We start from the raw sequence: 12,805 nt of genomic DNA on the forward strand, positions 1-12,805 counted from the left end.
ACCTAATGGCAAAAATTTTTATTCTGTTTTTGTTAAAAATATTTTTCTTTATACTGAGTGAGTCTATCATTTAGTAACTTACCAAGTCCATAAAGCATCAACTGGAACATTCCAGAATGCAAATCGACAAAAATGTGTAGACACTCTGAATTACCACAGGGCTCCAAGATGGGAACAACAAGAGCTGGAAGTGCAGTCTCTATGGAAGCTGAAAAGTTAAAAATTAATTATATTTCTATCTGAATATTCCCCCCCCAAAATATATATATATATATTTCTCAGCAAGTAGAAACAAACCAACTACTGAATGATCTGAATGTTAGAGGAAAGACATAACTTTGCTAACCTAGATTAGTACTATTATGTCAATTAATAACTCAAAGGAAGAATGTAACCTACAAGGTGACCTGAAAGAAACATACCCATCCCAAATACTATAGCCAAAAAAATAAATAAATAAATAAACCCCTCCAAGATTCCTTAAAAAAGGTTAAAATAGCTAATGAAAATTTAACCTTATCAATGAGGTGTGTTCTAGCTTTGCTATCAGTCAGTAATTACGAATAAGCTAATTTTAAGGATTTTCTTTTTGATATGTGTGCTTGATTGCTCAGTCGTGTCTTTGCAACCCCATGGACTGTAACCCACCAGGCTCCTCTGTCCATTCTCCAGGGGATTCTCCAGACAAGAATACTGGAGTAGGTTGCCATGCCCTCCTCCAGGGAATCTTCCCAACCCAGGGATTGAACCCAGGTCTCCTGCATTGCAGGCGGATTCTTTACCATCTGAGCCACCGGGGAAGTCCCTTTTTGATACAGTGGGGGGAAAAAGTTGTTTGGTAAATAAAGTATATTTCATTCACAACCTAAATATTTTTAATGCCATTCTTCATAAAGAGATATTTTTCTGGCAATTAGGGCCCATATATTTAAAAAAACATTTGAAAGCTATTAAGCATTATTTATCATACAGGACAAAGTTTTTTCAAGTTATTTATGTACCTCATTTTCAAGTCACAGATAAAATAAGAACAGAGGCAAACTACTAAACACAAATTCCCAATACTCATTCTAGAGTTTCAAAGTATTTCCACCAGGCCCAATTAACTTTCTCCTTAATCTCACAAGTTAACAACAAAATCCAGTAGGGAAGCAAAGTACTGAAAGCACACCCACCATGTGCTAATCAGACTGATGACCTGCAAAAGGAATATGCTTTCCTGGTTACCACGTTCCTCTAAAACTACAGTGCAGAAGGCAGGCAGGCAGTGAGGAGAGTGGTAATGTAGGCTCAGCCTTTCACCAGGAGTGACTTCTCTATGCTACTTCATTAAAGAAGGGCAAAGACATCTTCCTGTCCACACCATGGGTTCTCAGGAAGAAGCAATGACAAGCTTGTAAGAGTGCTTTGAAAAGCAAAGCGCTCAATAATATACATTATCTGTATTCCTTTCTGAACCAAAGGAAAAAACCAAAACCTCCCACTATATAATCTGCAACAAGTAAAATGGGAGGTGTTGCCATTGGTACTGTCTATGCAAATTACTAAAGCAAAAAAGATTGCAGGAAACATATTTAATCAGATGAAAACTAACTGCTTTCAAGTATATCTAATGTATTTGGATACAAATCTTTAACATGTGGGTCCAGCTTAACTCTCACCTAAAACAAATAAACAAAAAAACAGGACAAAAAGGCACAAACAGGAATATCTTTTACAATATTCTATATTCAGGTTAGCGTGAAAAATTTTAAAAGTGCTTACAGACTTGAAGCAGACTTGCTGATTTTTAAAACACATCTGTAGGTCTTAAATCCTAACAGGATAGGAAGGTATTCTTTAAAGCAAAACTATTTTTCAAGTGTAGTAATGGAGTATAACTAACTCTTGACAATTGGGATTAACAATTATAATTTCAATCTAATTAACAAAATTAAATATTTTTGAAACAACAGGGAATCAGAGAAGAATACAGAGAACACAGTCCAAAAGATATTAATAAAAAATATGTTCATATGTATCTCTGAACATATTTTATGGTTGCCAGTGTATTTTTCTTTACAGAAAATACTGATAAAACACATAAGGCCCTGAGCATTTAAAGGCAACAGGTTTTAACAGAGAAACTTATAAAGAGACAATTAAAGGCTGTGAAAGATAACCAGGCTACACACTACTTTTTCCTGCAGCAGGAATATACACACATCTCCTTTTTCATTTCTCCCTGTTTATTGAGGACAAGAAGAATGGACCAATAGACAGTAATATAAAGTGGGAAAACTAAGAGAAGCAATTAAGGCCCATTAGGAATTGCTGTGTGTGGTTCACAGCTTCTGAAACTGATCTTGAGACCCTGAATCTGGCGCTGACAGAGGACAACTCGAGGGAGAGCACCCTGACTTCCTCGAGTCAGGTGCTGCTGAGAAGGGGCCGCAGGACAAGTTACCTTTAGTGCCTTACACTGCCTTTTAAAAATTTCTCTCCAAAAGTCTTGCCTACTCTCCCCTAAGACTATCTCACCCCTATCTCCCACCCTCAAGAAACCACACACTACCCCTTGGGCTATCCAAAACCTGCAGTCTGTGCTCTCTCTTAGCCCTTTCTTGAAATGCTCCATTCTCCGAGCGACTAATTTCCTCGGTGTATCCTAGTGAGGAGCTGGAAGAAAAGACAGCTAATGAAGGGTGACTGCACTAAGGGATTCCCAGAACAGACTATGGCCCCTCGTCCCAGCAAAGGATCTGACTAAAGCATGCTTTCCCATCACAAAAGCGATCAAGTGAGGTTACACTGTGTATAAACGCATGAACATGAATTAAAAAAAAAAAACTTGAGGAGGGAGGAGGGTTCAGGATGGGAACACGTGCATACCTGTGGCAGATTCAGGTTGATATATGGCAAAACCAATACAATATTGTAAAGTTAAAAAATAAAATTAAAAAAAATTATTAAAAAAAAAAACAAAACTTAAAGCATATGTCCTAAAATGGTGGGTCAGCAGACCTTTTCCTCATTTCCAGAACTGCTCTGATTCAAGTAAGGCTGAGGGGCCCAACCTCACATGCAAGATCCTCCCTCTCCTTCAAAACTTAAGTCTCCAAAGCACCCTTCTCTAACACTGAGGACTCAACAGACTCCCGGGGCTTGAAAACCACTGCTAGAGTACACTCCTACTAGAATCAGAGATCCAGGAAGAGCCTGGAGTAACACCCTCAAATACAGATGAGGACAATGAGGCCCAAAGAATTTAAGTGACTTGTTCAAGAGCACATGAAGAGCTATACCAACATCTTCTGACTACTCAAGCAGTGATATCACTACAAAGTGCTAAAGAAAAATCTTCACAACTTCCTTGAAAAATACACAAAATTATTCCCGGGTAAACACATTTTCAGAGTCCATTTTTCAAAGTAATTTAAATAGCCCTCAGGCAATCATGCTGAGTTTTTTTAACTTACTAAGCCTTGTTTACACATGACACTAAAGTAAACCAGAGCCTATCAAAAGATCACAAACCCCAATTTTCGATATTATTTTGAAAAAATTGAAATTAAAATTAGAAAAATTAAGATTGTGAAAATACTGTGGGCACAAGGTAATACCAGTCAAAAATAATTGGCATTGGGATAGTAAATGTTCTCATCATGATACTGGAAACTGTATTCCTAGAATGAAAACACTTACTTTCTAAATGACTGACCGTTCGTCTCCTAACGCTCTGAATATACTAGGTAATTAGAAGATTTTTCACGGTGTGTACACCTGTATTTCTTATTTTGAACTGTTGATATATTAACAATTCAAAAAATTTTTTTGAAGACATGGGATAAATTTAGCTTCATTTCAAAGAGGCATATTTTATAAACACATTATAAATATTTGCAAAGCTGCCTTATTAACCTTTTAAAAGAAAAATTAGAAGAATGAGATTCATATTAAAATGTTAAGTCAGGTTCTGTTTCAAAAGGGAAGTTTTAAGGAGAGTCAATATGCATACATTTCAAAAATAAGGTCAAGCTAAAGGAGAAAGAAGAAAGGGGAAAATTAGGACAAGCTTGATAGATCATAAATTAAAAGGCAGAAATGCCCAGCTTTTACAACAAAATCAATACATTAGGGAAAAAAGTCATTTTAAAAAAGACTCTTCATAAAATAAAAGCAGATGCTAATTTAAACAAAAGAAAGACATGCATGCTAAGTTGCTTCCCATTAAGCTCCTCTGTGCATGGGATTCTCCCGGTAAGAATACTGGAGTGGGTTGCCATGCCCTCCCTCCAGGGGATCTTTCCTACCTAGGGATTGAACCCACATCTCTTTATGCCTCCCCCATCGGCAGCCGGATTCTTTACCGCTAGGGCCACCTGGAAAGCCCCAGAAATGTCACTTTAAAAGAACCTACAGTTTTCATTAGCATTGACGCCTCTAAGAATGGCCTTCAGTTCCTGAAGCTTCTGATGAGCTCGTGCATGGACACTGTCAATCAGGAGTTTTTCTATTGATAAATGATCAATCTGCATAAACAAGAACAGAATCGTATGTACAATTCGAACATTTTTACTTTAAAAGTCTGACAGTAGATTACTATGCTTCAAGATACTTCCTTTTAGAATCACACTGATGAAGTGTTAACCAATAAAAGAAAGCAAACTTAAACAATGGTATTGATAGCTTAAAGGCTATAGTTAACATCTGGCAAGTATAGATCAAGACACTGTTAATCATAGTTATCACAGTGATTAAATGGCAGATCTTAACAAAAATTAAAATGGTTATCTGATCTAAATTACAAAATTTGAAAGAATATCTTAAAAATTATACCTTACCATATTAGATGTTAAAACAACCACAACAAACCTATCAGCATAACATTCATTTAAAATAAGTTTCATAAAGGGTTTTAGGAACCATTAGGTATTTTAAAGAATTTGTGCTAAAAGCTTAATTAGAAATGATAAGTTACGTTATATTCATTTAATCAAGCCAATATTAAAATATATTAAGTTCTTTTACCTTCATGGCTCTTTCTACTAATTTGGAATCAGAAGCTGGCAAAGGAGGATCATGAAAAATCTGTAAAGGCTTGGAGGCATCATTCTCATCAATTTTAATTGTAACTTTGTGAACAGATGCTGTCCCTGTTTTTCTCCCAAGAACCTGTTGACTAAAGAGAAAAAAGAATATTAAGAATTTTTTCCAACAATCTGTTAACTTCTGGAATAAAAGAGAGTCTACTGTGCACCTTATCCAAAGTCTAGAACATGGCAGGCACTCACTCTTTGTTGAGGGAATATTAATATTGGGAAGACAGCTATTCTGTAATCCAACACAATATGATCTACTACATTAAAAAAAACACACAGAGAATTAAAAACACATATACACATAAAAAATCCCCAAACAAAACAAACTGTCTCTAAGTGGTGCCTATTCACCTCTGATTCCTTTACAGAAAATGAAAACCAAGCAAAGTTCAAATGGAGAAGAGGATTATAAGACCTTACCCAAAAGTTTGTAAAAAGTACAATTCAAAATATAACACTGTGACTGGCAAGGATTTTTAAAAAATGATACCCAGTAATTTAACCTACTGGTCTTTTAGCAATCTGGTTTGAAGCCAGAGTAATCTAATCTTTTAAGAATAGTAAGTTTTAGTACAAACAGACAAATATCTACATATTTAAAACATGCCTCTAAGAAAGGTGCTAATTATGGATGTCCTACGTGGTTTAGGATACCATGGGACCTTACCATACAAATTCAGGTTGCTAGATACACAGAAAATCAGATGCATGAGAAAAAAGGAGAAACAAAGAGAACAAAGAGTATTTACAGTCATTGCATGACCCCAGAATCAACTTTACTTACTTCCAAACTGAGAGGGAGAGGCATTTTCCTGCATGATACCTTTCCACCTGTACAAGGTCTCCCCACCGTTCTCGGATTAACATTAGAGTTTGAGAATGTAGCACTTCTAACTGAAGTGATAAGCAGAAAGAATCTGATGGATCTAGTTAAGCAAATCTAATATATTACTACAACAGCCAAAGAAGTATAAGCAAACTTCATTTAACAAATGCTCTATTCCCCAAAATTTGACCATTATATTTCTCCAGTGATGTATATAAAAGGAGGTGCAATTTGTGACATAATTTTAGAAAAAGGTTTTACATTTAAATTTGAACCAATATAAACAAAACATAAGGTCCAGGTTACCCCTTAATTCATCATAGTTTAGAGAATATGGGTAGACCAAATTTTTTCTCTCCAAAGAGTACTATTTCTACCTCATTATTTAAAAATTTTACCTGCAAAGTCAACAGTAAAATGAAAAGCTTGGTTTAAAAAAAAAAAAAAAGATCTACCATTATTCTTTACACTGGCCAGTTCCCAAGCCCCATTTCCACCCTGAAAAGGTAAGGGAGAGAGTTTAAGCTGCTCCAGTTCAGGACTAGAGGCAAATGGAAACGTGTGTGCTGTGGGGGGGGTTGTTGTTTAGTCACTTAGTCGTGTCCGACTCTTTTGCGACCCCATGGTCTGCAGCACACCAGTCTCCTCTGTCCATTGGATTTCCCAGGTAAGAATACTGGAGTGGGTTGCCATTTCCTCCTCCAGGGGATCCTTCTGACCCAGGGATCGAACTCACATCTCCCATACTGGCAGGTGAGTTCTTTACCACTGAGCCACCAGGAAAGTGTGTTGGGGGTGGAGGGATACAAATTCTTCACAAATACAGGGCTCAAATTTCAGAAGGATACGCAGGCAGTTGTACATGTCCTGAAGAGGTTTCTCATCAGCAAAGAGCCTAGATTGTACCAGTTGATGGATAAAGTTGATCTGCATACTATGAACCAAGGCTCGCCCATCTTCCATTGGCGGGAAAAAAGAAGGTGGTTACTCAGAAAAGTGTCCAGACTGTGTCATAGACCAACTAAGGAAGAGTATACTAACAATAAGTAAAAAAAAAACAAAAACTGAAATTATCTATCAATATTACTGATTATACTATAGAAACACTGAAACCTTTGTGGTTAGTAGGGAGTTATGATTATCATAAAATCTGTTTCAAATTACAGGATAAATTGTTAAACACATGTATTATTCTGCAAGAATGTATCAATAACATAAAAACATCCAACATTTAAATCAATATTTATGATTTAAATCAGTATTTATGATTTACCTCCTGTTTCTTTATCCTCAACTAGAATTTCTAGCTTGAGAAGACGCCACGGAACATCAGGGTCATCTCCCATCACAGTCAAGGTGGCTTCAAATTCTCCTTCAACTCGAAACTTCACTCGGCCATTTGCTTTTAGAAGAAGAAGAAGAAGAAGTCTACTTTGCTAGAAAATAAGCAGCCTCCTCCTGCTAAAACCTAGAACCTTTTAGTCTTGCTCACAAGAAATCTTAAATAGACTGAAGATTCTTTCATAAGTGTTCAAACAATTCAGTATTTCCTGCATTAACAGTAGCCAGCTTCCAGGTCATCGAGAAATCAAAGGCAACTCTTCTAAATATCAAGGAACAATAGCCCCAGGTGATCTCACCCTCTCCTCAGCTTCAAATACCAGCACTGTATTTCCAGATACAGTGAAATGATATGGCACAAATTACAGTTTCAAACACCACCAAAATTGTAGGTAAAGACTTCATAATGATATTTTAAAAGATAAAACTCCCCAAAGCTGATTTTAAAAATATTCTAACAAGTCAATTCTTTAAAAATATATTCCAAGCACATACCAACTGTAAGATTTGCTAACTGAGGAGGAAGATCCGTGGTTACAAGCCGATGTCTAAGAATCTGGTTCAGCTGGTGAAGTGTAGCTTGCTTCTCAATTTTGGTAATTGGGTCTGGAGGAATAATTTTATCCTACAAAAATGTTCAAGTGATTTAGAAATAATGTGCAAAGAGACATAATTTTTACCTGCACCTGCCCTAACACAGTACTTTCTTACTTTACCCGAGAGAATCTCAACACTCGTTTCTCCAGTCTACATCCAATAATAGTGACCATTACTATCATGTATTAGAGTGTCAATGATTCCACCAGTCGCCTGGCTAAGATAATAATGCAACAGTCTTCTTCATGCTCTATTTATGAAACCAACTTAATGTCACTAGATGATTTCTACCACTTCTTAGAAGTATAAAATACAATAGCGCCGAGTGAATAAACAACTGCAACAAATTTTATAAAAAACACTTCCAAAAAGCAATTCGTGTGCCGTATTTTCACATCTGAAATAGATGTCACCTTTGCAATTCTGTTCACCCTCACCTAAATGAATACATAACTCATTTTGATAGCTACTCATGTTCTGGCTCCAATTTATTTCAACACCTCCCCTCCCCCAAATTTTCATGAGAGAAAAAACAAACTACATGAAGTATTTATTTTAAAACACAGAACAGTTTTTTTTGGGGGGGGGGATTGGGCTACTTATTAATATTCTAGAATCTAATGCCAAAGCCTTCAATTTTTGGGTGGGTGGCGGTGGGAACACACTTACTCTGATGCAGGTTGGCAGCCGTGGATAAGACCCAGTAGTCAGTACATCAATAGCATATGGGATGGCAAAACTAGGCAGACGTGCGTGGACCAGAGCGTCTCTAGCTAATGAGGCCAGGCGATCCGCAGTGTCCACAAACAGGATGGCTTGCTGATCTAAGAAGCTTGAGATCATCTTTAAAGCAAAAGGTAAACGCATTAAGCTTCCTTGAAAACTAGCCACCTTTCACTTCACGTATCATTTACTGATTACAAAGTAAACCTTAAGAAATAATATAGCTTTTCCATACGTCAAAATATTTCATCAAAAAATTTTCCAGTAATGTGAGGAAAGAAGAAATAGTTTTAAAACCAGTCATATTCTATCAATTTAAATAAAAGGTTTCCCAATTCATTTCTCCATCCTTAACATTACACATACATATGACAAGTCAGGAAAAATAAATAGAGTGAAATCCTTTTTCTCTTACAGATTTCTAGAGTTGACTGGTAATAAAGTAGATATAAATGCATGGACTCCTGGACCCAGACTGCCTTGGTCTCAATTTTAATTCTGCAATTTATTAGCCCTGTAACCTTGGACAAGTTACTTTCCCTCTGTGCCTCCGTTTTTTCAATATAAAATGGAGATGGTTTTCTCCCTCTCATAAGGTTGTTCTGAGGATTAAGAGTTTATGCATATGAAACCTTTAGAACAGTGCCTAGAACATATAAAACACTCAGTGTGACATTGCCCATTATGAGATCTAGGCCAACTTCATGCCTGATACAGAAAACCTTTCCATCAGTTCTCTACTCAATGCATTTCACAAGTGTGCCTAAACTAACAGAGTTCATCCAGAAGCTGAAAACTAATTCCTTTTGGAACAATACTTAAAAGTCTCTTGTGTCTTTCAAATAGGGGAAGCTGCACTCTACCTTCAAGCTGAACACTGCAAACCATATCAATTAGTCTTCATATCTCCAAATTTCTGACTTACCATCCCTAGTCCACTGCTTGGAAATGGTCCAGTTTATCAGTGATCAACTTAAAATATGGTATCCGGATTTAACAACACATCAGGCTCACACAATGCCCTACATTTTCTCAGCATTCCCACACTTATTATTTGATTTTTACAACTCTAAGAAATAGACAAAAACAGTTAATTACCATCACCTTAGAGATGAAAAACTTGAGGCTGAGGTCTATACACTTGCTCAAAGATAGTCAATAATCAGAGAAGCTGGAAACAAAAACTGTTTTTTCTAACTCTTCAGTGAAGCCCAGCATAACCCTGTAGAAATGCTACCTTCCATGACTAGTAAAATGGGAGTCTATGAACACCACCAACACTAACTTCTAACATTAGGAACCAAGACACTGTTACCACACAGCAACCCTAAAGTTAACTAACAGGCCTTGATCTTCTGTGCATCAATCTCCTTCAAGCAAGGTCCCCTTTCCCATCCTGAACCTGAAGCATGACTCTACTCTGATTAGAACATATTTAAAACCATTTTGAATCCTGCTTCTTTCAACTTCTGTTGATAAACAAAATGATAAAATGCAGTAGATCCATACAATTCAGCTATAAAAATGAAGTACTGATACACGGTACAACATGGAAGACCCTTGAAAACATTATGCTAAATGAAAGAAGACAATCACAAAAGACCATATATTATGATTCCATTTATATGTAAATATTCAGAAGAGGCATATCTATAGAAACAGCAGAGACTGCTTAGGGCTGGGGGGTACTTGGGGTGACAATTAAAGGGTAACAATTTGAAAGTTTTCTAAAACTGACTGTGGTGATGGTTGCACATATCTGTCAATATACTAAAAACCACTGAATGGTGCACTTTTTTATTCTTGTTTTTTGGCCACACCACATAGTCTGTGGGATTTTAGTTCCCTGACCAGGGATCGAATCTGTGCCGCCTGCAGTGGAAGTGCAGGGTCCTAACAACTGGACCACCAGGAATTCTCAGAATTGTACGTTTTAAATGGGCAGCCTGTATGGTATGTGAATTGTACCTCAATATTGCTTTGGAGAGAGATTTTTCTTTTTCTTAGCTAGAACATTATACAGATTGTTTTACCATTAGTCAGAGTTCTATAAACCATGTATTTATACACTCTGCTAAACACTTAATATGTCTGGCATGGCTAAAAATCATTATCTATTAAGAACCTCTAATGAGTCTAGTTAAATAATCATTAAGTTGAGAACACCAAGTGTCAATATGTGAATAATCCTCTAATTCTCCAGTTAATGGACTTCATTCTTGACAAAAGCACAATGGTATCTACAGTCAAAAAAATACTGAAACGTTATGTATAAAGTTCAATATGAGACTTTATTCAGAATATGACTTACTGTGACAGCCAGTTCAAAAAACTAATAGGAAAATACTATGAATTAATGAAAGATGAATACAATATGGCTCAATATCAAAACCAAGAGTTTTAGATTTTGCTTGATATTATTTTATCAACATACAGCTCAGTAGTATCAAACAGGTAATTTAAAGACCCATGGTATAATTAGGGATTTAACACTGGATTTGAAAAATTGAACACCTGCATTTTATATACTTCAGTAATACCTAATTCTTCACTGAAAGTCTGAATATCTTTAGGAAAACATAACCCCAAATTAACTATTGAAAAGAAACCTTGGGACTTTTCAGAAATACTATACCATGCTTCTTCATTTTGGCCAAAATAGATTCATTAGGCTTGGTGCCCAAATTTCCAAAAACAATGAAACGAATTGTAAACTTTCTGATGAATAAGCTTAAAATAAGCCAGTTTATTCATCTTTATATTCATCTTTATTTAAAAAAGTATTCTTTGAATTATGTTTTACAGTGTACAAAAGGCTTTCTCTCTACAAACTTTAATTTACCAAGGAAATCAACAGACAGATGAATAAATAAAAGGACTTTTCCCCCATTAAAAAAACTCAATATATGGTACAAGATACCCCCTCTTTGACCAATGTTATATAGAAGGATGATATCAGCTTACTCCTAGAGACAAAAAAATCTGTGGCTAGAAATAAGTCTTCTTTTAACTTTCAAAAAATATATTATTCTAGAATTTTAAGTTCTCAACTTCTTCATAACCTCTTTTCCTTTCACTTTAGCAATTTTCACATAAGCTTTCTGTCTAATGATAGGGGAACTTAGTGAAACTGAAGATACCAAATGCACTGGGCTAAAATTGAGGAGACATTTCAGAAAGTCATGGGCAGAAATACAATTGTGTTATAGATTTCTTTCTGAAGTGAAACTTTATGGAATACGCAAACCCTAATAAATCTCCAAATACAGCTACTATCAAAATATTTCAACTTAGCTTGTCAGGTGCAAAAAATAAATTACCTCTACACTGAGTAGCTGATTTTAATTTATCTAGGAAACCTGGTAAATTCAGAATTTGAAAATGATCTGAATATAATTTACCCAGTGTAAGCTTTTTCTGAACTTGCACCTATAAAAACTGATACAACTTTTAAATGTCATTACATAACTGAATGGGAAAAAAGAATCTGAGCATCAATGTCAAGTTCACTTAGAGAATCTATCCACTTTTCCTACAGTGGCTAGAAGGCTACTTGACCTTGCAGAGCTGGATCCGGAGAACTAACTTCAATTCATGTGGATTAATACATGCTCTCATCATTTTAGGATTTTATTCACTTTATTATAATTACTCTTTCCAATATGAACTCCTTAACCCTTCTTGAGTATAGCTTAAAACATTTGAGGGGGGTGTGTGTGGTGGGCATATTTTAGCATCTTTGGTAAACTTCACTACAGGTCACCCTTTTGAATTCAAGAAAGTGACCCAACAGTCAAAAGACCATGAGCTTCTTGAGGGCAGGGACTATGCCTTATTCGAGTCTCAATCCACCATGTCTTTATGCCTTGTGTGCAATAAAGGTCTGGAGAATGAACAGATGAATAAACGAGTATGTTAGTTGCTCAGTCATGTCTGACTCTTTGCGACCCCATAGACTGTAGCCCACCAGGCTCCCCTGTCCATGGAATTCTCCAGGCAAGAATACTGGAGTAGGTAGCCATGCCCTTCTCCAGGGGATCTTCCCAACCCAGAAATCGAACCTGGGTCTCCTGCTTTGCAGGTGGATTCTTTACTGTCTGAGCCACCAACGAAGCCCCAATAAATAAATGAAGGGACAAATAAATGCTATCGTCAGTTCTGTAGCCCTGAAAAAGCTATTTAACTTCAAGGAACCTTATTTCCTTATCTGTAAAATAAGAAGAGAATACAGACTCTG

The 12,805-nt window shown here is 36.2% G+C and overlaps 1 protein-coding gene across 2 annotated transcripts in view; it reads right to left on the reverse strand.

The window, feature by feature from the left end:
• Nucleotides 1-12,805, reverse strand: part of MED14 (mediator complex subunit 14) — a 60,004-nt gene that overhangs the window by 38,739 nt on the left and 8,460 nt on the right. For both annotated transcript variants that reach the window (XM_044936961.2, XM_006042936.4), the window contains exons 4-11: nucleotides 8,515-8,688; nucleotides 7,744-7,873; nucleotides 7,181-7,309; nucleotides 6,756-6,863; nucleotides 5,866-5,998; nucleotides 5,011-5,161; nucleotides 4,400-4,511; nucleotides 83-208 (exon numbers count right to left, since the gene is read on the reverse strand). In XM_044936961.2, the coding sequence (XP_044792896.1) occupies nucleotides 83-208; nucleotides 4,400-4,511; nucleotides 5,011-5,161; nucleotides 5,866-5,998; nucleotides 6,756-6,863; nucleotides 7,181-7,309; nucleotides 7,744-7,873; nucleotides 8,515-8,688 (1,063 nt within the window). The remainder of the gene's footprint in view (nucleotides 1-82; nucleotides 209-4,399; nucleotides 4,512-5,010; nucleotides 5,162-5,865; nucleotides 5,999-6,755; nucleotides 6,864-7,180; nucleotides 7,310-7,743; nucleotides 7,874-8,514; nucleotides 8,689-12,805) is intronic.

This window comes from Bubalus bubalis, chromosome X, assembly GCF_019923935.1.
Source record: "Bubalus bubalis isolate 160015118507 breed Murrah chromosome X, NDDB_SH_1, whole genome shotgun sequence".
Taxonomy (NCBI): Eukaryota; Metazoa; Chordata; class Mammalia; order Artiodactyla; family Bovidae; genus Bubalus; species Bubalus bubalis.